We start from the raw sequence: 24,518 nt of genomic DNA, 5'->3' as shown, positions 1-24,518 counted from the left end.
CTGGGGAGAGAGAGACAGAGACACTGTCTGCCTCCACCAGCTATAACAGCAATTGAGAAAACTAAAACTCCAACTCCAGAGAGAAGCAAAAAGCAATGTTGATTCTCTTCACTTCAAGCTACTATTACTGAAAAGCGAAACTAAAAGCTTGTTCTTTACTGTGAAGTACAGCTGTTCCTAGCCACATGACATCAACTGTCAATAAAGCTCCACTCAGCAATCCCAAGGGATCATTAAAAACCTTGCATTAGTCCAGATTAAAATCAACATGATGTTAATTATACTGCTTCAGGAACAGTTAGAGGACACCAGTTACAGACATCTCAGTGCCGACGCCTTCCAGGACCTGCCAGAAACATCCTGCAAAGGAACATGATTTCTTAAAGGTTCAGTATTGTCACACACTGCTTCAGTGGTAACGTCTAGCACCCCTTATTCAGTCTTTCCTGAATAAAGCTACCATTTCTCATCAGTACGAACACCTCGCATCACCGGGTATGTGCCTTTGTATCTCACTCTTGGTTAGGGTCTAGGCTATCTTCATAAAACATCTTGGAGTTTCTGGCCTGGGTCTTAACAAGTGAGAGGAAAATGAAAGGAACAATTTTAACTTCTGTTACTTGACCTTAATGGAATGGGTAATAGGGTAGCACGGTGACACAGTGTGGCAGCACAGGGGCACAGTGGTTAGCACTGCTGCCTCACTGCCTTAGGTGACTGTGTGGAGTTTGTCTGTTCTCCTGTGTCTTTGTGGGTTTCCTCCGAATGATCCAGTTTCCTCCCACAGTCCAAAGATGTGCAGGTTGGGTGGATTGGCCTTGCCCAACTGCACCCTTTCTCATTCCTCTGTGTCACCGCGCTCTCTCTCTGCTTCTGTTTCAGCTTACGGATTGGTGGCTCCAGAATGCTTGTCTGGAGTGTCGGCTTCCCCTGGCTGTTCATTCGAACCCGGCTGTGGTGCTGCCCAAACAGGACTACAATGACTGGAAAGGACAGCTCAGGTAGGAAAAGGCACCACTCAAATTCTGGCAATGGTCCAATTGCTCACTCACAGCTCATCAACTGGCAGCCTCGCCCACATTCCCCCCTCCCCCCCGAGATAAAGGACAACACATTATTTAGCATTGCTGGCTGAACCAGCCTGTCAGCTTTTACCAGTTTGTCTGATCTCCTGTATCCCTTTTCTTCTCTCCTGCTCCTATGTCTCTTTGTATTGAGAAAATGCTTCCGTTTGTAAGTCGGTTGGCACAGTGATTAGCACTGTTGCCTCACAGCGCCAGGGACGCGGGTTTAAATCTGCCTCGCGCCACTGTCTGTGTGGAGTTTGCACGTTCTCCCCGTGTCTGCGTGGGTTTCCTCCGGGTTCCTCCCACAGTCCAAAGATGTGCGGGCTAGGTGGATTAGCCATGCAAAATTTCCCCTTAGTGTCAGGAAGACAAGCAGGGTAATTATGTGGGGTTACGGGGATAGGATCTGGGTTGGATTGTTGTCGGTGCAGGCCCGATGGGTTGAATGACCGCCTTCTGCACTGTAGGGATTCAATGATTCTATGATCTTTCATAAATTCATAGACATTTACAGCACAGGAGGCCATTCGGCCCAGCTTACTCATGTTGGTTATCAAAGATCTGACTCCACTAATCCCATTTTCTAGCACTTGGTCCATACCTTCTATGTCATGGTATTTCAAGCACTCAGTTGAATGCTTCTTACATGTTGTGAGGACTATCCACCCTTTCAGACAGTGAGTTCCAGATTCCCATCACCATCCGGGTTAAAATGTTTTTCCTCAAATCCCCTCTAACTCTCCTGCCCCTTACCTTAAATCTATGCCCCCTGGTTATTGATCCCTCTACCAAGGGGAAAAAGTTTCTTCCTATCTACCCAATCTATGTCCCTCATAATTATATAAACCTCAATGACTTTCCTCATTCAAGTGATTAAATAACTCGTCACAAGCTTATTTCCCCCTTTGTTATAACGGTGTTCATTTCTGAAAAATCTAGTCACTAATTCTCCTTCTGTGTTTGTTTATATATCTAAGTTGGTGTTGATAATTGAAGATCTCTCTCTGTTCCCTTCTGCCCCAATCTCAGGGTAGTTTAGCCACTCAGTCAAGTTTTCTTTTCTCATTGTGGTTCCTCTCCTCCCTCAGATTTGCAGCCAAACTAATTGCTGGAGTTCTCGACTTCAAGTCTAAGGTTGACAGGTAAGTTCTCCCAAATTCCAGTGGGCTTTCTCAAAATTCGATGGATACCAGGGGGAGCACGCTTCTTGGAAAACATGGGGCGGGATCTTCCAGTCTCTCCAAGGGTGATCCTTGGGATGGGACTTTACGGCCTCGCTCAGGCAAGACCGGAAACTCCTGCCTGAGGTCAACGGAGATTTCCGTTGTCAGACCCTCGCCCACTCCAATTCCATGGCAGGTGAGGTGGTAGAGTTTCGGCCTTGGTGTCAGGTACCCCAGCAGCAGGTACCCAGCGGCAGGCCAAACGGGCCATAACAAAATGCTGTAGACTTCGGCAGGACTGGAAGATCCTATGGAATGGAGAGCTGCTTCCACTGCCAGACTAAACACTGAGCGGGGGGGCTGGAAAATCCAGGCCATCCCAGTGTATCAGTCTCACTGCACATCCCTTCCATGTGCACTGTTAAATAATGATCTATAAAATGCAATCATGCATTATTTTAATAGCACAATTGTCAGGCTTTGCGTGGGGGTATCTAACATTCTGTCCTCAGCTGTAGTTGATTTCCTAGAGTTGTAAAATGAAGCAGCACAGAAACAGACCATTCAGCCCATCGAGTCTCTGCCAGCCATTTGAATGAATCTGCCTCATTCCCCCACTCTTTCCCTGTGGCCATATGAATGTTTTCTTTTTCAAGTATTTATCCAATTTGAAGGAAATAATTAAATCTGCTTCCATGGCCATTTCTACTCCCCTTATCCATGTGATTCCTTGCCGTTGTTGACAACACGACAGGACCAGGCCAGTAATAACTACAACTGGGAATGCGGGGGAACCAGTCAAACAAGCTCTTTATTTTTAACAGATTAGATATGTTGAGCAAACCCGGAATGTTCGGGAGTCAGCATGATGAGGAGTATTAATAAATAAGCAGGGACTGTTTCCATTGGCAGGAAGATCAGTAACCAGAGGAAAGAAATTTAAGGTGATTGGAAAATGAACAAGAGTGGAGATGAGGAAGGATTTTTGTTTTTTGCACAGTGTGCATTCTTACCAACATGGCTACATCCTGAGGACTGATAAAATAAATTGAGGAAAACTACTGGAAACTAATGGGCTCAGTCAAACTGCACAGGTGGTGATAGATCTTTGCAGCAACATTATTTATTTTTATTCATTCATGGGATGCAGGCTTCGCTGGCTCGTCCAGCATTTATTGCCCATTCCTAGTTTGAGAAGGTGGTGGTAAGCTTCGGTCTTGAATCGCTGCAGTCCCTTTGGTGTAGGCACACCCACAGTGCTGATAGAGAGGAAGTTGCAGGATTTTGACCCAACGACCGTGAAGGAACAGCTGATACATTTCTAGTAAGGACAGTGAGTGACTTGGAGGGGAACTTCCAGGTGGTGGTGTTCCCAGGTATCTGCTGCCCTTGTCCTTCTAGATGGGTTTGCAAGGTGCTGTCTGAGAAGTCTCCTTCTGGGTGGATTTTAATTCCAAGAAGCCAAATTGGATTATGGCAATCATTCACGATAACAAACAGCAATTAACTAAGAGGATTAAATCACGGATGCACACAGCACAGAGGGTAGCCATTCAGCCAATCCTGTCTGTGCTGGCACTTTAAAAGAACTACCCAATTTGTCCCATTCCGCTGCCTTTTCCCCATAGCCCTAATTTTTTCTCCTTTGGATATTTATCTAATTCCCTTCTGAAATTTGCACATTTCCCACTGCCTGCTCAGGCAGCACAGTCCTGATACTGAGGGGTTGTTTCCCCTTGTGGGACCAGAGGACATAATTTCAGAGTAAGGGGTCCGTCCCCCTTTTAAAACAGAGATGAGGAGGAATTTCTTCTCTGAGGGTGGTGAATCTGTAGAATTCTTTAACGTAGAGAGCTGTAAGGGTGGATCATTAGCTATGTCATTAAATGTGGGGCTGCACAATAGCACAGTGGTTAGCACTGATGCCTCACAGCGCCAGGGACCTGGGTTCGATTCCCAGCTTGGGTCACTGTCTGTGTGGAGTCTGCACGTTCTTCCTGTGTCTGCGTGGTTTCCTCCGGTGCTCTGGTTTCCTCCCACAGTCCGAAAGATTTGCTGGTTAGGTGCATTGGCCATGCTAAATTCTCCCTCAGTGTACCCGAACAGGCGCCAGAGTGTGGCGGCTAGGGGATTTTCACAGTAACTTCATTGCAGTGTTAATGTAAGCTCACTTGTGACACTAATAATAAACTTAAGCTTTCAAGGCTGAAATTGGCAGATTTTTAATCAGTAAGGGAATGAAGGATTATGGGGATAAGGCGGGAAAGTGGATCTGAGGATTATCACCTCAGATTAGTCATGATCTCATTGAATGGTGGAGCAGACCCGATGGGCCGAATGGTTGACTTCTGCTTCTACACCTTACAATGTTATGGTCGAGATCTTCACAGCTCGCTGAATAAAACAGCATTATCTGTTCCTGGTTTTGAAAAATCTGTGTCAAGGAGCTTTCTTCCAGATCTAATCTGGCTCTTTAGTTATTTTTAATACCACCCTGTAGGTTCTATCTGTGTCTCCGTGCTCAAGGTGACTGGTTGGACTCTCTAAGGCCAGCAACCAAAAGGCCCCGTGTTCTTTTTCAATTAAAAGTGTTGTTTCTTTCACCCGTGCCCCCTATGTTTCAAGCCATTTTATTTGGACACAAGGCTGAATTTTCCACCGTACACTCACTTGGAAGCTGAGGTGGAAAACGTTCCTGACTGCATTGAGCCCCTGAGTGCAACATCACGCTGGCTGGCCAATGAGCAGCCATCCAGTGTGAAACATGCTCTGTGAAAGACTGAATGCTCCCGGTGAGGGCGACAGGGAGCAAACGGGCTGGCGTGTCTAATGTGCTCCCTCGGGGGGAGACAGCCATTGCGGAGCTGTCTCAGGGAGATGCTAGCTCCTGAAACATAAATAGCAATGTTAAAGCTAATCCATGATTGCCTAAGCAGCAAAATCAATTGCAGGCCTCAGCCCCCAGGTCTGTTAATTCTATTCAGCCCTGACAGTTCATTCCACCCTGGATCGAGGTGGAAACCACAATGTAAAGGCCGCCTGTTCAATTGGTTCCACTGTAAAAGCAGACATGCCACGTAAAATTGTGTTCACTTGGTCCCTTAATGAGTAAAATTGGTTGTCGATGGGCAAGCTTCCAACTCTCGCGTACTCGCTGACTGAAATATTACACGAGTGCGCGATGAGGTCATGTGCTTCCATTTCAGGCGCCCGTTCGCCCGATCAGTGTAAGATTCTGGCCACTGTGTCTAAGAACTTTGTCTTTGTTTTAGCAAAACTCTTCCAACGGAGTATATGAGAGGCAAACCCCTCTGCATGGATCTGTACTCCAAAATCCTGTCATCCTGCCGTATCCCAGGATCCAAACATGACACTTTGATCAACTACGGCTGTACGAGGAACCCACCAGCTCATGTCACAGTGGTCCGCAACTTCCAGGTACAGTCCAGAAGAGCCAATGCTAACATGAATAGTTTTATCTGAAACGTTTCAACCTTCTTGCGATTGCCTTATTGATTGCTCTACAAAGTACATTTCTGGGCAATATTTAATCCTCGGCCCAACAGCAGGAAAACACCGGTCAGAATCACAAAGACATTTGTGGGATCTTGCCTTGTGTAAATGGGCTGTTGTGGTCATTACAACAGTGATTACACTTCAATAGTGTATTGCTGGCTGTAAAATACTTTGGAATATCCTAAGGTTGCAAACTGTGCTATTGTGGATGACAAGAGGCTAATGCTGGTGATAGGATAACACTTTTTTCTTTTCCTCCCTGTTCCACCCCTGGGATCCCATCCCTCCTAACCCCAGCCCTTTGGGCATTTTACAGCCTTCCGGATTGATCACTGAGTGATCAACAACTTCAGAGCATGAACTCTTTCTTCTATCTTCACCCCATTTCCATTTATTTTATTTCATTTCTTCTTCACCTTATTCATCCATTTTTCTTCCTTAATATTCATACTTTTATTTTTCTACTTCTAAAATCTCACTTCCCATCTTGTTTTCCAACCCCTCACCTCACTAGGGCTAATTGACACATACCTCAGGTTGTCCTTTGACACCCTGCACCTTTGTTCTGCCATTTGCACATTCCAATCTCTTATTGGACGCTATTAGCACCATTCTTAGCCTTTATCATCACCATTTACACTCCCTTTGTCTTTTCGTCTATTCCAGTCCTACCAGTTACAACACTTCCCCAGCTCGCCCTCATAGTATAAATCTTGTCTGATTTTCCTAGTCTTCAGCTCTGACGAAGGGTCATCCAAACTCGAAACGTTAGCCCTATTCTCTCACCACAGATGCTGTCAGACAGCTGAGATTTTCCAGAATTTCTGTTTTTGTTTCCGATTCCAGCATCCGCAGCATTTTGCTTTTATCTTATTTTTTTCACGTATGTCCTCTTCCTTCTGGCTATGCTTCATGTAAATGACCATTTTCCATGTGCGAGTTAGACAAGTAAATGCCAGCAGACTACTTAACGTGAGTGAAACATAGCTGAACTTGGTCCTGCTTGCAAAAATCCACAAACATAAATATTTTCAACAATTTAAGCATCAAAAACAAACATCACGAGCAATATTCCCCTTCACATCTCAGAGGCACTGCAACTATTTATAACCCGGAGAAACGCCCATACTAAACTGGCCTAAATCAGCATACCTAGAATTAAAACCAAAACTTTCCTTTTCTGCACGGTTCACTGAGTCACATTCTTCAGCTCGATGACTTCTCAAACAAACAATAGAAATTGCTTTCTAATGAGGTCCAGGCAACCTCATATTGAGATGATGTTCCTGGCTCCCAGCTTATGAGTAGTTTTGGCCACCCTGGACTAACTGTTCATTGATGTAAAGCAAGACGATTTGCCAAGCCTGAGATTTGGGACTTTGGCCCCCAATTGTGGCCAAAACATCCCAGTGTAAAATTGGATAGAGTCAAGGTGGTCTCCGACTGAACTATCCCCATTAAATCTAATATGATTGGGTTAAAATCAGGACGATTGTACAGTAAGTCCCCATTTTAAGTGGCCTTGTTTTAAATTATTCTGCTTTAACACCGTGGCGTTACTTTGTGTTTACCACTGGGATTTATGTTTACCACTGGGATTTCTCCATTAACATCATGGCACAGTGGCACAGTGGTTAGCACTGCTGCCTCACAGCGCCAGGGACCCGGGTTCGATTCCGGCCTTGGGTTACTGTCTATGTGGAGTTTGCACGTCCTCCCAGTGTCTGCGTAGGTTTCCTCCCACACTCCAAAGATGTGTGGGTTAGGTGGATTGGCCATGCTAAATTGTCCCTTAGTGTCCCAAGATGTGCAGTGAGAGGGATTGATGGGGTAAATACATGGGGTTACAGGAAAGGGCCTGGTTGGGATCCTCAGTCCATGCAGACTTGATGGGCCCAATGACTAATCGACCATCCCTCTCACCAACCCTCCTGCTGTCAGATCCCCTGGTTACTGGCTAATCCTCTCCCGGTCGCTGTGCCAAGGAGGATCAATGAGCACGATCGGCGGCAACCAGGTGAGACATAGAGTGGGAGAGGTGAAGAGCATGAGGGTCAGTGAGAAGGGGGGGGAATGGAATTCATTTTTTAAAATTCGTGTTTTTAAATTCATTTTATTTTTAAAGTAAAGTTAAAGTTAATTTATTAGTCACAAGTAAGGCTTACATTAACACTGCAATGAAGTTACTGTGAAATTCCCCTAGTCGCCACACTCCAGCGCCTGTTCGGGTCAATGCACCTAACCAGCACGTCTTTCAGAATGTGGGAGGAAACCAGAGCACCCGGAGGAAGTCCACACAGACATAGGGGGGAACGTGCAAACTCCACACAGACAGTGACCCAAGTTGGGAATCGAACCCGGGTCCCTGGTTATGTGAGGCAGCAGTGCCGCCCCTCTGTGCCACCGTGCTTCCCCTCTGTGCCACCGTGCTTCCCCTCTGTGCCACCGTGCTTCCCCTCTGTGCCACCGTGCTTCCCCTCTGTGCCACCGTGCTTCCCCTCTGTGCCACCGTGCTTCCCCTCTGTGCCACCGTGCTTCCCCTCTGTGCCACCGTGCCGCCCCTCTGTGCCACCGTGCCTCCCCTCTGTGCCACCGTGCTTCCCCTCTGTGCCACCATGTGTAAATGAATGTAGTTTCATTTCCAAATATAGCAATTTAGTCATGCACAGTGTTGCCACGGCATAACGTTACTTTTGTGACAAGAAAGTTTCTACAGACCATAACTAAAGTATTTACATTGGTTGTAAAACAGGAAAATCTGATTTACTTAAGGTGGTTTCACTTAAAGTTCCACATGTCAACAACAGCCACTGCCGGGGATTACACTGTTCACTTTGTAATAGTAAAATTCGTCCCTTTGGCATGTTTGTCATTTGCTGCCAGTAGATGGTGATCTTGAGCTAAGTTGCTTTATGAGAACTGCAAAAGTGATCCTTTTAAAATATCTTCCTCCTCCCTTTCAGGGGAAGAAAGGAAAATATTGGAAGCACTAGAATATACTTTGGGTGTGTAGAATTGGTGGGCTTTACATCTTGAATGGTAGTAACTCCTTCCAAATTCTACTGTCCCCGGATTTGAGAGGGTTTTGATAGTAATTAGAATGTTAGTCTGAGAAGGTAATTGGTGATTCTGAGACTGTGTCACAGTGTAATTCAGTGTAGATTATTGGTGGTTCTGAGACTGTGTCACAGTGTAATTCAGTGTAGATTATTGATAATTCTGAGACTGTGTCACAGTGTAATTCAGTGTAGATTATTAGTGATTCTGAGACTGTATCACAGTGTAATTCAGTGTAGATTATTGATAATTCTGAGACTGTGTCACAGTGTAATTCAGTATAGATTATTGGTGATTCTGAGACTGTGTCACAGTGTAATTCAGTGTAGATTATTAGTGATTCTGAGACTGTATCACAGTGTAATTCAGTGTAGATTATTAGTGATTCTGAGACTGTATCACAGTGTAATTCAGTGTAGATTATTGGTGGTTCTGAGACTGTTTCACAGTGTAATTCAGTGTAGATTATTGATAATTCTGAGACTGTATCACAGTGTAATTCAGTGTAGATTATTGGTGATTCTGAGACTGTGTCACAGTGTAATTCAGTGTAGATTATTGGTGGTTCTGAGACTGTGTCACAGTGTAATTCAGTGTAGATTATTGGTGGTTCTGAGACTGTGTCACAGTGTAATTCAGTGTAGATTATTAGTGATTCTGAGACTGTGTCACAGTGTAATTCAGTGTAGATTATTGGTGATTCTGAGACTGTGTCACAGTGTAATTCAGTGTAGATTATTGGTGATTCTGAGACTGTGTCACAGTGTAATTCAGTGTAGATTATTAGTGATTCTGAGACTGTATCACAGTGTAATTCAGTGTAGATTATTGGTGGTTCTGAGACTGTTTCACAGTGTAATTCAGTGTAGATTATTGATAATTCTGAGACTGTATCACAGTGTAATTCAGTGTAGATTATTGGTGATTCTGAGACTGTGTCACAGTGTAATTCAGTGTAGATTATTAGTGATTCTGAGACTGTATCACAGTGTAACTCAGTGTAGATTATTGGTGGTTCTGAGACTGTGTCACAGTGTAATTCAGTGTAGATTATTGATAATTCTGAGACTGTGTCACAGTGTAATTCAGTGTAGATTATTGGTGATTCTGAGACTGTGTCACAGTGTAATTCAGTGTAGATTATTGGTGGTTCTGAGACTGTGTCACAGTGTAATTCAGTGTAGATTATTGGTGATTCTGAGACTGTGTCACAGTGTAATTCAGTGCAGATTATTGGTAGTTCTGAGACTGTCACAGTGTAATTCAGTGTAGATTATTGGTGATTCTGAGACTGTGTCACAGTGTAATTCAGTGTAGATTATTGGTGATTCTGAGACTGTCACAGTGTAATTCAGTGTAGATTATTGGTGATTCTGAGACTGTGTCTCAGTGTCATTCAGTGTAGATTATTGGTGATTCTGAGACTGTGTCACAGTGTAATTCAGTGTAGATTATTGGTGATTCTGAGACTGTGTCACAGTGTAATTCAGTGTAGATTATTGGTGGTTCTGAGACTGTATCACGGTGTAATTCAGTGTAGATTATTGGTGGTTCTGAGACTGTGTCACAGTGTAATTCAGTGTAGATTATTGGTGGTTCTGAGACTGTGTCACAGTGTAATTCAGTGCAGATTATTGGTGATTCTGAGACTGTGTCACGGTGTAATTCAGTGTAGATTATTGGTGGTTCTGAGACTGTGTCACAGTGTAATTCAGTGTAGATTATTAGTGATTCTGAGACTGTATCACAGTGTAACTCAGTGTAGATTATTGGTGGTTCTGAGACTGTGTCACAGTGTAATTCAGTGTAGATTATTGATAATTCTGAGACTGTGTCACAGTGTAATTCAGTGTAGATTATTGGTGGTTCTGAGACTGTGTCACAGTGTAATTCAGTGTAGATTATTGGTGATTCTGAGACTGTGTCACAGTGTAATTCAGTGTAGATTATTGGTGGTTCTGAGACTGTGTCACAGTGTAATTCAGTGTAGATTATTGGTGATTCTGAGACTGTGTCACAGTGTAATTCAGTGTAGATTATTGGTGGTTTTGAGACTGTGTCACAGTGTAATTCAGTGTAGTTTATTGGTGATTCTGAGACTGTGTCACAGTGTAATTCAGTGTAGATTATTGGTGGTTCTGAGACTGTGTCACAGTGTAATTCAGTGTAGATTATTGGTGATTCTGAGACTGTCACAGTGTAATTCAGTGTAGATTATTGGTGATTCTGAGACTGTGTCACAGTGTAATTCAGTGTAGATTATTGGTGGTTCTGAGACTGTGTCACAGTGTAATTCAGTGTAGATTATTGGTGGTTCTGAGACTGCATCACGGTGTAATTCAGTGCAGATTATTGGTGATTCTGAGACTGTGTCACAGTGTAATTCAGTGTAGATTATTGGTGGTTCTGAGACTGTGTCACAGTGTAATTCAGTGTAGATTATTGGTGGTTCTGAGACTGTATCACGGTGTAATTCAGTGTAGATTATTGGTGGTTCTGAGACTGTGTCACAGTGTAATTCAGTGTAGATTATTGGTGGTTCTGAGACTGTGTCACAGTGTAATTCAGTGTAGATTATTGGTGATTCTGAGACTGTGTCACGGTGTAATTCAGTGTAGATTATTGGTGGTTCTGAGACTGTGTCACAGTGTAATTCAGTGTAGATTATTGGTGATTCTGAGACTGTGTCACAGTGTAATTCAGTGTAGATTATTGGTGGTTCTGAGACTGTGTCACAGTGTAATTCAGTGCAGATTATTGGTGATTCTGAGACTGTGTCACAGTGTAATTCAGTGCAGATTATTGGTGGTTCTGAGACTGTGTCACAGTGTAATTCAGTGCAGATTATTGGTGGTTCTGAGACTGTGTCACAGTGTAATTCAGTGTAGATTATTGGTAATTCTGAGACTGTGTCACAGTGTAATTCAGTGTAGATTATTGGTGATTCTGAGACTGTGTCACGGTGTAATTCAGTGTAGATTATTGGTGGTTCTGAGACTGTGTCACAGTGTAATTCAGTGTAGATTATTGGTGATTCTGAGACTGTGTCACAGTGTAATTCAGTGTAGATTATTGGTGGTTCTGAGACTGTGTCACAGTGTAATTCAGTGCAGATTATTGGTGATTCTGAGACTGTGTCACAGTGTAATTCAGTGCAGATTATTGGTGGTTCTGAGACTGTGTCACAGTGTAATTCAGTGCAGATTATTGGTGGTTCTGAGACTGTGTCACAGTGTAATTCAGTGCAGATTATTGGTGGTTCTGAGACTGTGTCACAGTGTAATTCAGTGTAGATTATTGGTGATTCTGAGACTGTGTCACAGTGTAATTCAGTGTAGATTATTGGTGGTTCTGAGACTGTGTCACAGTGTAATTCAGTGTAGATTATTGGTGGTTCTGAGACTGCATCACGGTGTAATTCAGTGCAGATTATTGGTGATTCTGAGACTGTGTCACAGTGTAATTCAGTGTAGATTATTGGTGGTTCTGAGACTGTGTCACAGTGTAATTCAGTGTAGATTATTGGTGGTTCTGAGACTGTATCACGGTGTAATTCAGTGTAGATTATTGGTGGTTCTGAGACTGTGTCACAGTGTAATTCAGTGTAGATTATTGGTGGTTCTGAGACTGTGTCACAGTGTAATTCAGTGTAGATTATTGGTGATTCTGAGACTGTGTCACGGTGTAATTCAGTGTAGATTATTGGTGGTTCTGAGACTGTGTCACAGTGTAATTCAGTGTAGATTATTGGTGATTCTGAGACTGTGTCACAGTGTAATTCAGTGTAGATTATTGGTGGTTCTGAGACTGTGTCACAGTGTAATTCAGTGCAGATTATTGGTGATTCTGAGACTGTGTCACAGTGTAATTCAGTGTAGATTATTGGTGATTCTGAGACTGTGTCACAGTGTAATTCAGTGTAGATTATTGGTGATTCTGAGACTGTGTCACAGTGTAATTCAGTGTAGATTATTGGTGGTTCTGAGACTGTGTCACAGTGTAATTCAGTGCAGATTATTGGTGATTCTGAGACTGTGTCACAGTGTAATTCAGTGTAGATTATTGGTGGTTCTGAGACTGTGTCACAGTGTAATTCAGTGTAGATTATTGGTGGTTCTGAGACTGTGTCACAGTGTAATTCAGTGTAGATTATTGGTGATTCTGAGACTGTGTCACAGTGTAATTCAGTGTAGATTATTGGTGATTCTGAGACTGTGTCACAGTGTAATTCAGTGTAGATTATTGGTGGTTCTGACAGTATTGCAGTGTAATTCAGTGCAGATTATTGGTGGTTCTGACAGTATTGCAGTGTAATTCAGTGCAGATTATTGGTGGTTCTGACAGTATTGCAGTGTAATTCAGTGCAGATTATTGGTGGTTCTGACAGTATTGCAGTGTAATTCAGTGCAGATTATTGGTGGTTCTGACAGTATTGCAGTGTAATTCAGTGCAGATTATTGGTGGTTCTGACAGTATTGCAGTGTAATTCAGTGCAGATTATTGGTGGTTCTGACAGTATTGCAGTGTAATTCTGCCAGGGACAGTGCGAGTTTTCAATGCTCTCAGATGGGAACACTGAAGTACTGGGGGCAATGTTGGGTGGGTGGGTGGGTGGTGGTTGGGCTGGGAGAGCTTCAGGGTCAACTCCTTTGTGCTGGTGCAGCCTTTGAATGTGCCACTCAATGGACTAAATTGCTGAATGAATGGCCGATGATATGTCAATGGAGTCACTCCTTGATGTGTTTTTTCTAAGCGTGGGACTGTACGGCGGAGAAAGCCATCATTGCTGTCAGCAGCTTCAATGCTGCTTTTTTCCACCCGCTCTCATCCTTTGCCGATTTCTGGGAAAATTCCGCCCTGTGTCTCTGGATTTCTCTGCCCTTGGTTGTCACTAAACTTGGTTGCTACTTCCTCCTGCAGTTCTTTCACCTGGATGTGTACAACAGTGATGGCTCCCCTCTAACCGTGGATCAGATTCACATGCAACTGCAGCGAATCAGGAATCTCTCCTGGAAAACGGACAAGGAGCCACTGGGAGTGCTCACCAGTGACCACAGGAACACCTGGGGACATGCTTACAATACACTCATGAAAGGTAGAGTCATGCAATGATTAGTGTTGAAAGGAGATGCATCTGTTTGGTTTTTTATATACTAAATTTTGAAAAATAACGGAATAGTTTGTAATTCCATGCTTCACTTTTATTTTCTATAAAACATTCACATATTAAAGTAAAGTTTATTTATTAGCCACAAGTAGGCTTACATTCACACTGCAATGAAGTTACTGTGAAAATCCCCTAGTCGCCACACTCCGGCGCCTGTTCGGATACACTGAGGGAGAATTTAGCACGGCCAATCCACCTAACCAGCATGTCTTTCGGACTGTAGGAGGACACCGGAGCACCCGGAGGAAACCCATGCAGACACTGGGAGAATGTGCAGACTCCACACAGACCCAAGCTAAGAATCGAACCTGGGTCCCTGGCGCTGTGACGCAGCAGTGCTAACCACTGTCACCGTGCTGCCCCATTGGGGTAAATGTTCCGGTCCCATCCACCGCGGGAAACATGATGAGAATAATTGTGGGTGGACCGGACAATTTGATGAACCATGGTGACCTCGGGCGAGAATTTCTGCTCTGGGGGTGGGCGAGACTTGAAAATCTCGCCCGATAACTCTCAGTGCGGAGTTATTTAAAACTGATACAATTAGAGGCAGATTATTGAAGACTGCAACTCTTTCCCCTTGCTCCCCACAAATAGTGTGGATGCTGGGAGTTGATTGAATCTTTTAGGCTAACACTGACAGATTTTTGTGGTACATACTCCCCTTGCTCTGGTGAAAAGGTGGAGCAGGCACAGATGGCTGAATGGCCTTCTCGCGTTGCTTTCAGTAATGCTTTTCTCTTCCTCTCCTTTCTGTAACGCTGTGATTGATATCTCCCTCAGACAAACTGAACCGAGAGTCCGTGCGGGCCATTCAGAAGAGTATTTTCACCGTGTGTCTAGATTCTCCTGTCTTGAAGATCTCTGAGGAGAAGTACACAAGCCGTATGGCGGCTCAGATGCTGCATGGTGGAGGAAGCTACTCAAACAGTGGCAACCGATGGTTTGACAAAACCCTGCAGGTACAACAGACTGAAACCATTATACCTTTCTCACAGAACAAGAGACGCACTTGCTTAGTACCCCGAGTGGAATGGTTTCCATAATGAAAGAACATTGAGTATCACTGTTTACAGAGGCTTAAAGGAGTCAAATTCCATATCGAATCTAACACTGGGAGATCTATCCTTTGGGAGCTCAATGTTTTTTGTATGTGAAATGTCTTCAGTTTACATGATTACTGCATGTGTGAGAGGTTAGATAAGTGAATTCCATCTGTTATCTAACCCGGCTGACAGATATTGGTTCCTCTGTGGTGCACATTATTTTCACCAAGTGCATGCAGTTTCACCATGAATCTGGTGCTGGGACTGACTTTAATCGACTTGATTGAAACATATGCGATCCTGAGGGGTTAGGGTTAGGATTCCGTTCCAAATCACTCACCGTCCTGACTTACCGTTCTACACTGTCACCAGGTCAAAATCCTTGAACTCCCTCCCGAACAGCACTGTGGGTGTATTTACACCACGTGGATTGCAGGCAGTTCAAGAAGGCAGCTTACCACCATTTTTATTTATTTATTATTAGTGTCACAAGTAAGGCTTACATTGACACTGCAATGAAGTTACTGTGAAAATCCCCTAGTCGCCACACTCCGGCGCCTGTTTGGGTACACTGAGGGAGAATTTAGCACGGCCAGTGCACCTAACCAGCACGTCTTTGGAGTGTGGGAGGAAACCGGAGCACCCGGAGGAAACCCAAGCAGACACGGGGAGAACGTGCAGACTCCGCACAGACAGTGAGCCAAGCCGGCAATTGCACCTGCGTCCCTGGCGCTGTGAGGCAGCAGTGCTAACCACTGTGCCACCGTAATGCCCTAAGGCTGGAACTTTTCAAGGGGCAATTAGGGCTGGACAATAAATGCTGGCCAAGTCAGCAACACATCCTCAGAAATAATAATAAAAAAAGTCAGCTCTTTGGAAAAAGAGCAGAGAATGCAGAGGAAGATTGACAATAATTGACAAGAGATGTTCAGAAAGTCCAGGAGATACATATTCTTTGTTCCCAGGAAATGTGCAATGTTGCCCTGGTCACATTTATTGCCTTTGTCCTTTTGATATAAATTTGGTCATGGAATGTGGGTGTCACTAGCTGGGCCAGCATTTATTTCCCATCCCTGATTGCCCTTGAACTGTGGCTTGCTAGGCCTTTTCAGAGGGCATTTAAGAGTCAACCACATTTGCTCTGAATCTGAAGTCACATGTAGGCCTGACCAGGTAAGGACGACAAATTTCCTTTCTTAAAGAACGTTAGTGAACCAGATCGGTAACACGGTGGTTAGCACTGCAGCACGGTGGGAAGCATGGTAGCACAGTGGTTAGCACTGCTGTTTCACAGCTCCAGGGACCTGGGTTCGATTCCCGGCTTGGGTCATTGCCTATGTGAAGTTTGCACATCCTCCTCATGTCTGCGTGGGTTTCCTCCGGGTGCTCCGGTTTCCTCCCTCCGTCCAAAGATGTGCGGGTTAGGTTGATTGGCCATGCTAAAATATTGCCCCTTAGTGTCCTGAAATGCGTAGGTTAGAGGGATTAGCGGGTAAATATGTAGGGATATGGGGATAGGGCCTGGGTGGGATTGTGGTCAGTGCAGACTCGATGGGCCAAATGGCCTCTTTCTGCACTGTAGGGTTTCTATGATTCTATGAGATCGACGATGGTTTCACAATCAACCTTCAACTTCTAATTTCAGATTGTTATCGAATTCAAATTTCCACATCTGCCGTGGTGGGATTTGAACCCGAGTGCCCAGGGCATTTCCCTGGGTCTCTGGATTAAGAGTTCAGTGACAATACCACTGTGCCATTGCTTCTCCTCCTGATTTGTTTTTAAATAAAAGATCATTAACCTGAAAGTGGGAACCGAGTCAAATGTAGGTCCGACCAGATTGAAATGGCACCTTTCTTTCCCAGTGAGCCTGTGGAACTTTCCAGTTCTCTGCCTTTGTTCCTGGTCAGTCCTTCTCTGGTGGCTGCCCACAATGGCCAGACTCAATGAACCTAATTTCCCAACCTGCCATGGAGAGTTTGAACATAGTGGGAAGCTCTTTCAATGCAGAAACCATTCCACTATGTACCCAAAATGGCTCCCATATTGTTAGGATATCTGCTCTGAAGAGGAAGCAGTGTGGCTTCTTATATCCCTATGATTCTGGATTAAAACTAACTGCTCAAATTTTATCTGGTGTTAATCATACCTTAATGATTTAAAAAAATCAACAGCTCATTTAATCTCCAACTAAAACCCTTGTAGCTGGGTATCTAAGAGTATCTGATTGCATTACAGTTCATTGTTGGCGAGGATGGATCCTGTGGTGTTATTTATGAACAGTCTTCTGCCGATGGCCCACCCATTGCCACCATATTGGACCACGTTCTAGATTATTGGTAAGAAAGTGCAGTGCCAAGTCAAGCCCTTTTTATTTAAAATGTTATTTCCCTTACCATCTGTGCTTGAGAGAGCGTGCAGATGACAGAGAATTGTCTTAACGTAAGTGACTAATATTTACTGTTAATGATGTTGACAGGGTGACCAACTCTTGGGTAGTATTCAAGGGACACTTTGACATCCCACAGTGGGAGGGAGAGGTACAAGGGTTACTGTAAGCGTGAGCAAAAGGGCAGTTGTGCTGGAAAAACTAGTGAGTCTCGGAGAGCATTGGAGCAGGTAGAGATTATAACCCAAGTTCTGAACATGCACAATGCCTGCTCTGTGCACGCACAAAGATCGATGATTCAGAATAACAGCAGAGAAATGTCATGTTTATCATTTTGTAAATGACTTGGAGCTTTATTTGGGTTCTGGATAAGGCAGAATTTTGGTGGGGTTTTGCTGCAATAAATTAAGAGAATTTATGAAGTAATAAAGCAATATTAACAACCAGGTGATATTTTAAACACAGCCTTCACTGCACCCAGCAGCTTGAACGTGGATCAACATTAATCCTGGTCTGTTCAGGTCTGACTTCTTTCTTCTTTGCAAAAATATTCTTTATTCATGAAATATCTAAAAGAACATTTACAAAATATTTCACAATGGCCATTAGAGTGATCACAATAATATTCAAATTTTCTACTCGGATCATGTTGTGCAATAAAAATAACTTTCTTTCTGTTTTTTTGTTTAATCTTTCTCCTGTGAAACTATACACCTGTGTACTGGACCCTTTTGTAACCTTCTCTATCTCTGGTATCCAGGATTTTCCTACCATATTTGGCAAAAGCAATTGAGCTCCAAAAGAGCAGCTTTGACGAAGGGTCATCCAGACTTGAAACATTGGCTCTATTCTCTCTCTACAGATGCTGTCGGACCTGCTGAGATTTTCCAGCGTTTTCTGTTTTTGTCACAACCAGGAGGCTAACCACTGAACCACAGCTGACACCGGTTCATCCCACTATCAGTGTATTAAGGGATCATTATTAATTTCTCAGAAACCATTAAGTCTTAACGTGGGACATGAACTGGCATTCCTGAAGAATTACTACGTGGTGTTAAACTGGACCCAAATTTTCTCCATCTTTGTTTGCAATCTGTTTCGATCCAACCTGCAGACATACAGATGATCGAATCCCCCTCAGTAGTTTTATACAGTATTTTAGCAATAAACATGTCACTTGTTTAGTAATGTAATGTAAAAATAGCCAAACATTTAGAAATTTTTATTCAGATTATTTTTGGAAATCAGTTTGATCTGCTAAATATAACGGGGTGAATTTTCCCCATTCTGCCCGCTGCGGGAATCAGAGCGGGTGAGGGGCAGACCATGGAAAGGTCTGTTGATCTCGGGCGGGATTTTCTGGTTTCGGGGCGAGCGCGGCCGGAAAATCTCACCAATGAATCTTTTTACAGTAAGAAATGTATCAGTAAACTCTGTACATCTTTATGATTCATTCATTGTGGGTCTCAACACTCTAAATGGAAGGTTGTACATTTAAGTTGCTGGCTAGTGTTTTGATAGAGGTAGTGGGGAGGGATGGTGCACTGCAAAGTCAGGGTGAGATTTGGAACAGAACCAGTTGTAAGGCAGTGTATGGGGTGAGTTCCATCTCCCCCTGATTGGAATGAAAGTAACACATCCACTGACTGAGCTGTAAACAGCAGCTGTAACCAGTTCCCTCACACAGGCTGACTTCACCTCTGCCAGGACTGAGATGAGGAATATAATAAATATAATATGTGATTAATAAATATAACTAGCTGTGTATATTGCAGAAACGTTGGTGCCATGCTTTTGTTTGAATCAGCCTTCTTGTTTATAGAAGATTAAACGTTTTGAATTCATGTATTACATTTATAGTAAGGACCCAGATACAGTTCGAGCTCCCATGATTCCTCTCCCTTTACCCAAGAAGCTCTATTTTTACATCACTCCAGAGATTAAGAGGGACATTGAGCATGCCAAACAGAACCTGGACATGTGAGTATTGCAGCTGCCAATTCGGAATGTGTGTCGTTTTTATGGGATTGGATGCAATTAATGCAAAATAAAATTGAATCGTTTAGTGGCCACTATTCATAGAATCATCGAATTCAGTTGTTGGTTTATTTATATATCTCTCCCTAATTTAGTTTTGACTCTTCATTCTCTCTAAATATGGATTCTGAGTGTCCAACCTGTTCAGTGGAGTCAAACACTCGTTAGGCCACAGCTAGAATACTGTGTGCAGTTCTGATCACCACACTGTAGGGAGGATTTAAGTTGATTTATTATTGTCACAAGTAGGCTTGTGCAATGAAGTAAATCCCCTGTGATTGAACTGGAGAGGGTGCAGAGGAGATTCACCAGGATGCTGCCTGGGCTGGAGAGTTTGAGCTAAGAGGGAAGCTGGTTAGGCTGGGGTTGTTCTCCTTGGAGCAGAGAAGACTGAGGGGGGACCTGATCGAGATATTAAAAAATTATGAAGGACACAGATAGGAAAGTACGTTTCCCCTTAGTAAAGGGATCAATAACCAAGGGCCATTTATTTAAGGTAAGATACAATAGATTTAAAGGGGATTTGAGGAAAACCTTTCATCCAGAAGGTGGTGGGAATCTGGAACTCACATATTGACCATCTGGGTTCTGAGTGTTGTCCACAAGATACTTTGTTAACCATTGCCCACGCGCAAAGTTGCCACGTTCAACCAATTTCCATCTGTGTAGTTTTTTTCCTACTGAAATGACGGAAATAGCATGCATGTCAAACATGGGTAAGATATTCATAGAGTTCATTCATGGAATCTCTACAGTGCAAAAGGAAGCTATTCGGCTCATCGAGTCTGCACAGAACATCTTACTTGGATTCAACCCCTGCCCCATCCCCATAACCCCACAAATTTACCCCAGTAATCTCCTTAACCTTTACATCTTGGGACATTAAAGGACAATTTAGAATGTCCAATCCGCCTAATCTGCATGTTTTTGGACTATGGGAGGAAACCAGAGCACCTGAAGGAAACCCACGCAGACATGGAGCGAACGTGCAAACTCCAAACAGACAGTGACCCAAGGCCGGAATCAAACCCGGGTCCCTGGCGCTGTGAGGCAGCAGTGCTGCCCATTGTGCCACCGTGCCACCCATTGTCAGTTGAGGTGTGTGCTGATTGCACACTACATTGATTGTGAGAACTTTGTGCTCCCTCTGTGTTCAAAGTGTAAATATTACCATTTGAAGCTGATGTTTGTTCTGTTAATACCTAAGTGATTAAACATTTTCTATAACTCGTTATGAAATATTTGGCATGTATTTAATCTTATTCATGGGGTCATGATTAATGAACAAGCCTGATTTCAACCTTGCAGCCCACTAAGATGAGGGAGGGCTACTCATGTGGCCCACTCACTGGCCTAGGTTGCCCATCACTGCTCTATAACATGTTCCTGAATGCACCTAAGCCAAAAGGAGGAGATTTCCTTTGCCTGTCTAGTACTGGTGAAATTATAATTGTGCCTGTAAAGTAACATGTTAATGATTTTGCCCTGCTCGAAGGAAATCGAATCCTTGGAGTGTTTGTCCAGAATCTGTTGATTGGAGTCTCAACTTGTTTGGGTGGTTTCTTTTTTATTCCCAGAGTATAAAGCTTAAAATATATTGCCATTTCTTCATTGTCGCTGGGTCAAAATTCTGGAACTCCCTTCCTAACAGGGTATGCCTACACCTCAGGGACTGGAACAGTTCAAGAAGGCAGCTCACTACCCCCTTCTGATGGGCAATTAGGGATGGGTAATAAATTCTGGCCTAGCCAGTGATGCCCACATTCTGTAAATTAATTTTTAAAACCCAGAGAAACCATTACAAAAAAACCCACAAAATTTTGAACATAAGTTCAGCACCAATCACAGGTTTGAATGCTGGTTTAGAAAGCATTGCACAAGGATCCAACTCTAACTTTAAAACTCACCATCATCCCAGCCTGAACTGCTCACCATTGGGAAGTTCTGCAAACTGCACCCCCTGTAAAAATTAAGTTGTTTTTTAAGATTAAGAAAAAGAATAGACATATTAAACACATTTTGAATTAATTTCTTGGGCTGAGGGTGTCACTGACAAGGTCAGATTTTTAAAAAAATCATACATGGGTGTGGATGTTGCTGGCGAGACCAGCACTTATTGTCCATGCCTAATTGCCCCTTGAACCCACTGCAACCCCTGAGGTGTCGGTACACCCACAATGCTGTTAGGGAGGGAGCTCCAGGATTTTGACCCAGTGGCAGTAAAGGAACAGAGCGATTTATTTCCAAGTCAGGATGGTAGTGACTTGGGTGGAGCCTTCAAGTGATGGTGTTCCCTGGTCCTATTAGTAGAGGTTGCTGATTTAGAAGGTGCTGCCTAAGGAGCCTTGGTGAGTTCCTGCAGTGCATCTTGTAAATGGGTTAATGTGGCTGTTACTGTGCGTCAGTGGTGGGTGGGGTGCCAATCAAATGGGGTGCTTTGTTGGGAGGGAGCTCTAGAATTTTGTCCCAGCAACAGTGAAGGAACAACGAGTAGGGATGATGAGTGGCAGCGGAGGATAGAAACCACACAAAAGGATTGCTCATGCGTTCTGAACTAAGGTTAACTTTTTATTTTATCATCTGAATCTTAAGTTGAGCACAGCTGTTCATTAGAAAACTGTTGTAGAATTTGTAAAGTACAGAGTCAGCTGAAATTGTATTTCTGTTCCAGTTTAGTTAATGACTTGGACATCAGCTGCTTCACCTATAGGAACTTTGGCAAAGACTTTCCCAAACTCCGTGGAATGAGTCCAGACTGCTTTGTTCAGATGGCACTACAACTGGCCTACTTCAGGTACGTACTCCATGGTGAAACAAAATACTCAGGCCATTGTTATCAAAGAATCCCTGCAGTGCAGAAGGAAGCCATTCGGCCCATCAAGTCTGCGCTGACCACAATCCCACCCAAGCACCATTTCCGTAACCCCACATATTACACTGCTAATCCCCCTGACACTAAGGGACAATTTAGCATGGCCAATCTACCTAACCCACACATCTTTCAAGTGAAGGAGGAAACCGGAGCACCCGTAGGAAACCCATGCAGACATGGGGAGAACGTGCAGACTCCACACAGACAGTCAGCCGAGGCCAGAATTGAACCCGGGTTCCTGGCGCTGTGAGGCAGCAGTGCTGACCACTGTGTCACCATGCTGCCCCTGGAGATTTTGAATTTAACCTTATGAAGCTACTGCGAATTCAGTTACTGCTTTGATGCACTCCAGATTCAAGGTTCATTCAAAGGTTATTGGAACTGGATGGCAATTAGGAGTTGTACTAATCTCCTCATTTTGCCGCCTTCCTGATAAACTGTACTCGGGTTCTCCAAAGACTGGGATTGGAATTTTCCCATCCTGCTCGCCATGTGAATCGTAGCAGGTGGGGCATGGACCATGCAAAGGTCCATTGAACTAGGGTGCAATTTTCCAGTCTTGGGGCGAACGTAGCTGGAAAATACCGCCCTGAATCTGCTTTAAAGTTACATTTGTTTGAAATTTTGTTCAACATTTTCAGAACTTACGTGACTTTTTAATCAACTGTTCATAGAGGCAGGTGAAACATATTTTCTGTTTAATGTTTTAATCCAGGATTTACAGGCTACTTGAAAGCGAGAGCCATGAATCCTGCACATATTAATTTCACTTAGTGTGCATAATGGTTCAAAACTTTCACTCTGCTATTGTAGAACAAATGCAGTCAAATGATGACCTTGACTCTGTACCAACCAGCACAACACTGAACAGCTGGAAAATCCTGGCCTAAATGTGTCAAGGGGTAGAGTCAGAGGTTGACAGCATGGAAACAGGCCCTTCTGCCCAATTTTGTCCATGCCGCCCTTTTTTTTTTAACCACTAAGCTAGTCTCAATTGCCCACATTTGGCCCATATCACTCTGTACCCATCTTACATGTAACCATCTAAATGCTTTTTAAAAGACAAAATTGTACCCGCCTCTGCTACTGCCTCTGGCAGCTCGTTCCAGTACTCACCACCCTCTGTGTGAAAAAATTGCCCCTCCGGACCCTTTTGTATCTCTCCCCTCTCATCTTAAACCTATGCCCGCTAGTTTTAGACCCCCTACCTTTGGGAAAAGATAGGGTATGGGAAGAGTGCAGGAGGAAGGCGTTGGGATAGAGGATCAGCTATGATCAGATTTCATGGCACAGTAGGTCCAATGGGCCGAATGGCCTACTCTTGCTTATATTTTCTATGTTCCTACAAACACATGAAATTCCTCAGGGTCACATTTATGTGCACATCCAGTGTAGAATAAGACTTCCTGCCTGGTAACATCAAACAGCTCTAATAGTTGAAACATCGAGGCTGTATTGTTAAGTATCTGTACTTTACTAGGATTGTTCTGATGTTTCATTTCAAAATTGGGTAGGAATTGTGTTCAGGGCAAATTTGGAGTTTGTTTGAAAGTACAGATTGTGGTTTCATTTTCTGCAAGCAAGCCCCACACCTATCTGGTACTAAGTTCAAAATGTTGGCCTTGCTTTGAAGCCTGGGTTTGTTAATCTACCTGGCTGGTTATTCAAACATCCCCATGAATCTCATGTTACACCTCTTTACTGCCACTTGTAGGATGTACAAGGAGCTGTGTGCTACGTGTGAGAGCGTTTCAATGAGGACTTTTCACTTGGGACGCACAGATGTAATCCGGTCATCATCTGCAGATTCCTTGGAGTTTGTGAAAACTATGGATGATCCAGAAAAGGAGGTACTTTGTCTTTGGAAATGGCATTATGGTACCAGGATCAGTGAGTGAGATTTCCCAGTGAGCGTCAGTACCAGGATCAGTGAGTGAGGTTCCCCAGTGAGTGTCAGTGCCAGGATCAGTGAGTGAGATTCCCCAAAGAGTGTCAGTACCAGGATAAGTGAGTGAGGTTCCCCAGTGAGTGTCAGTACCAGGATCAGTGAGTGAGGTTCCCCAGTGAGTCAGTACCAGGGTCAGTGAGTGAGGTTCCCCAGTGAGTCAGTACCAGGATCAGTGAGTGAGGTTCCCCAGTGAGTGTCAGTACCAGGATCAGTGAGTGAGGTTCCCCAATGAGTCAGTACCAGGATCAGTGAGTGA

At 43.8% G+C, this 24,518-nt stretch overlaps 2 protein-coding genes across 2 annotated transcripts in view; both read left to right on the top strand.

Moving 5' to 3' along the window:
- LOC144496746 (butyrophilin subfamily 1 member A1-like) overlaps positions 1 to 24,518 on the top strand; it is a 284,881-nt gene that overhangs the window by 188,918 nt on the left and 71,445 nt on the right.
- Positions 1 to 24,518, top strand: part of LOC144496741 (carnitine O-acetyltransferase-like) — a 56,638-nt gene that overhangs the window by 17,881 nt on the left and 14,239 nt on the right. Inside the window, exons 3-11 of the mRNA XM_078217253.1 lie at positions 883 to 1,001; positions 2,156 to 2,209; positions 5,503 to 5,668; positions 13,724 to 13,898; positions 14,754 to 14,932; positions 17,255 to 17,355; positions 19,266 to 19,385; positions 22,114 to 22,236; positions 24,029 to 24,164. Coding sequence (XP_078073379.1) covers positions 883 to 1,001; positions 2,156 to 2,209; positions 5,503 to 5,668; positions 13,724 to 13,898; positions 14,754 to 14,932; positions 17,255 to 17,355; positions 19,266 to 19,385; positions 22,114 to 22,236; positions 24,029 to 24,164 — 1,173 coding nt within the window. The remainder of the gene's footprint in view (positions 1 to 882; positions 1,002 to 2,155; positions 2,210 to 5,502; positions 5,669 to 13,723; positions 13,899 to 14,753; positions 14,933 to 17,254; positions 17,356 to 19,265; positions 19,386 to 22,113; positions 22,237 to 24,028; positions 24,165 to 24,518) is intronic.

The sequence above is a fragment of the Mustelus asterias genome, chromosome 8 (assembly GCF_964213995.1).
Source record: "Mustelus asterias chromosome 8, sMusAst1.hap1.1, whole genome shotgun sequence".
In the NCBI taxonomy this organism is placed as follows: domain Eukaryota; kingdom Metazoa; phylum Chordata; class Chondrichthyes; order Carcharhiniformes; family Triakidae; genus Mustelus; species Mustelus asterias.
The sequence above is the reverse complement of the archived record's forward strand: the minus strand, read 5'-3'. Positions and strand labels throughout refer to the sequence as shown.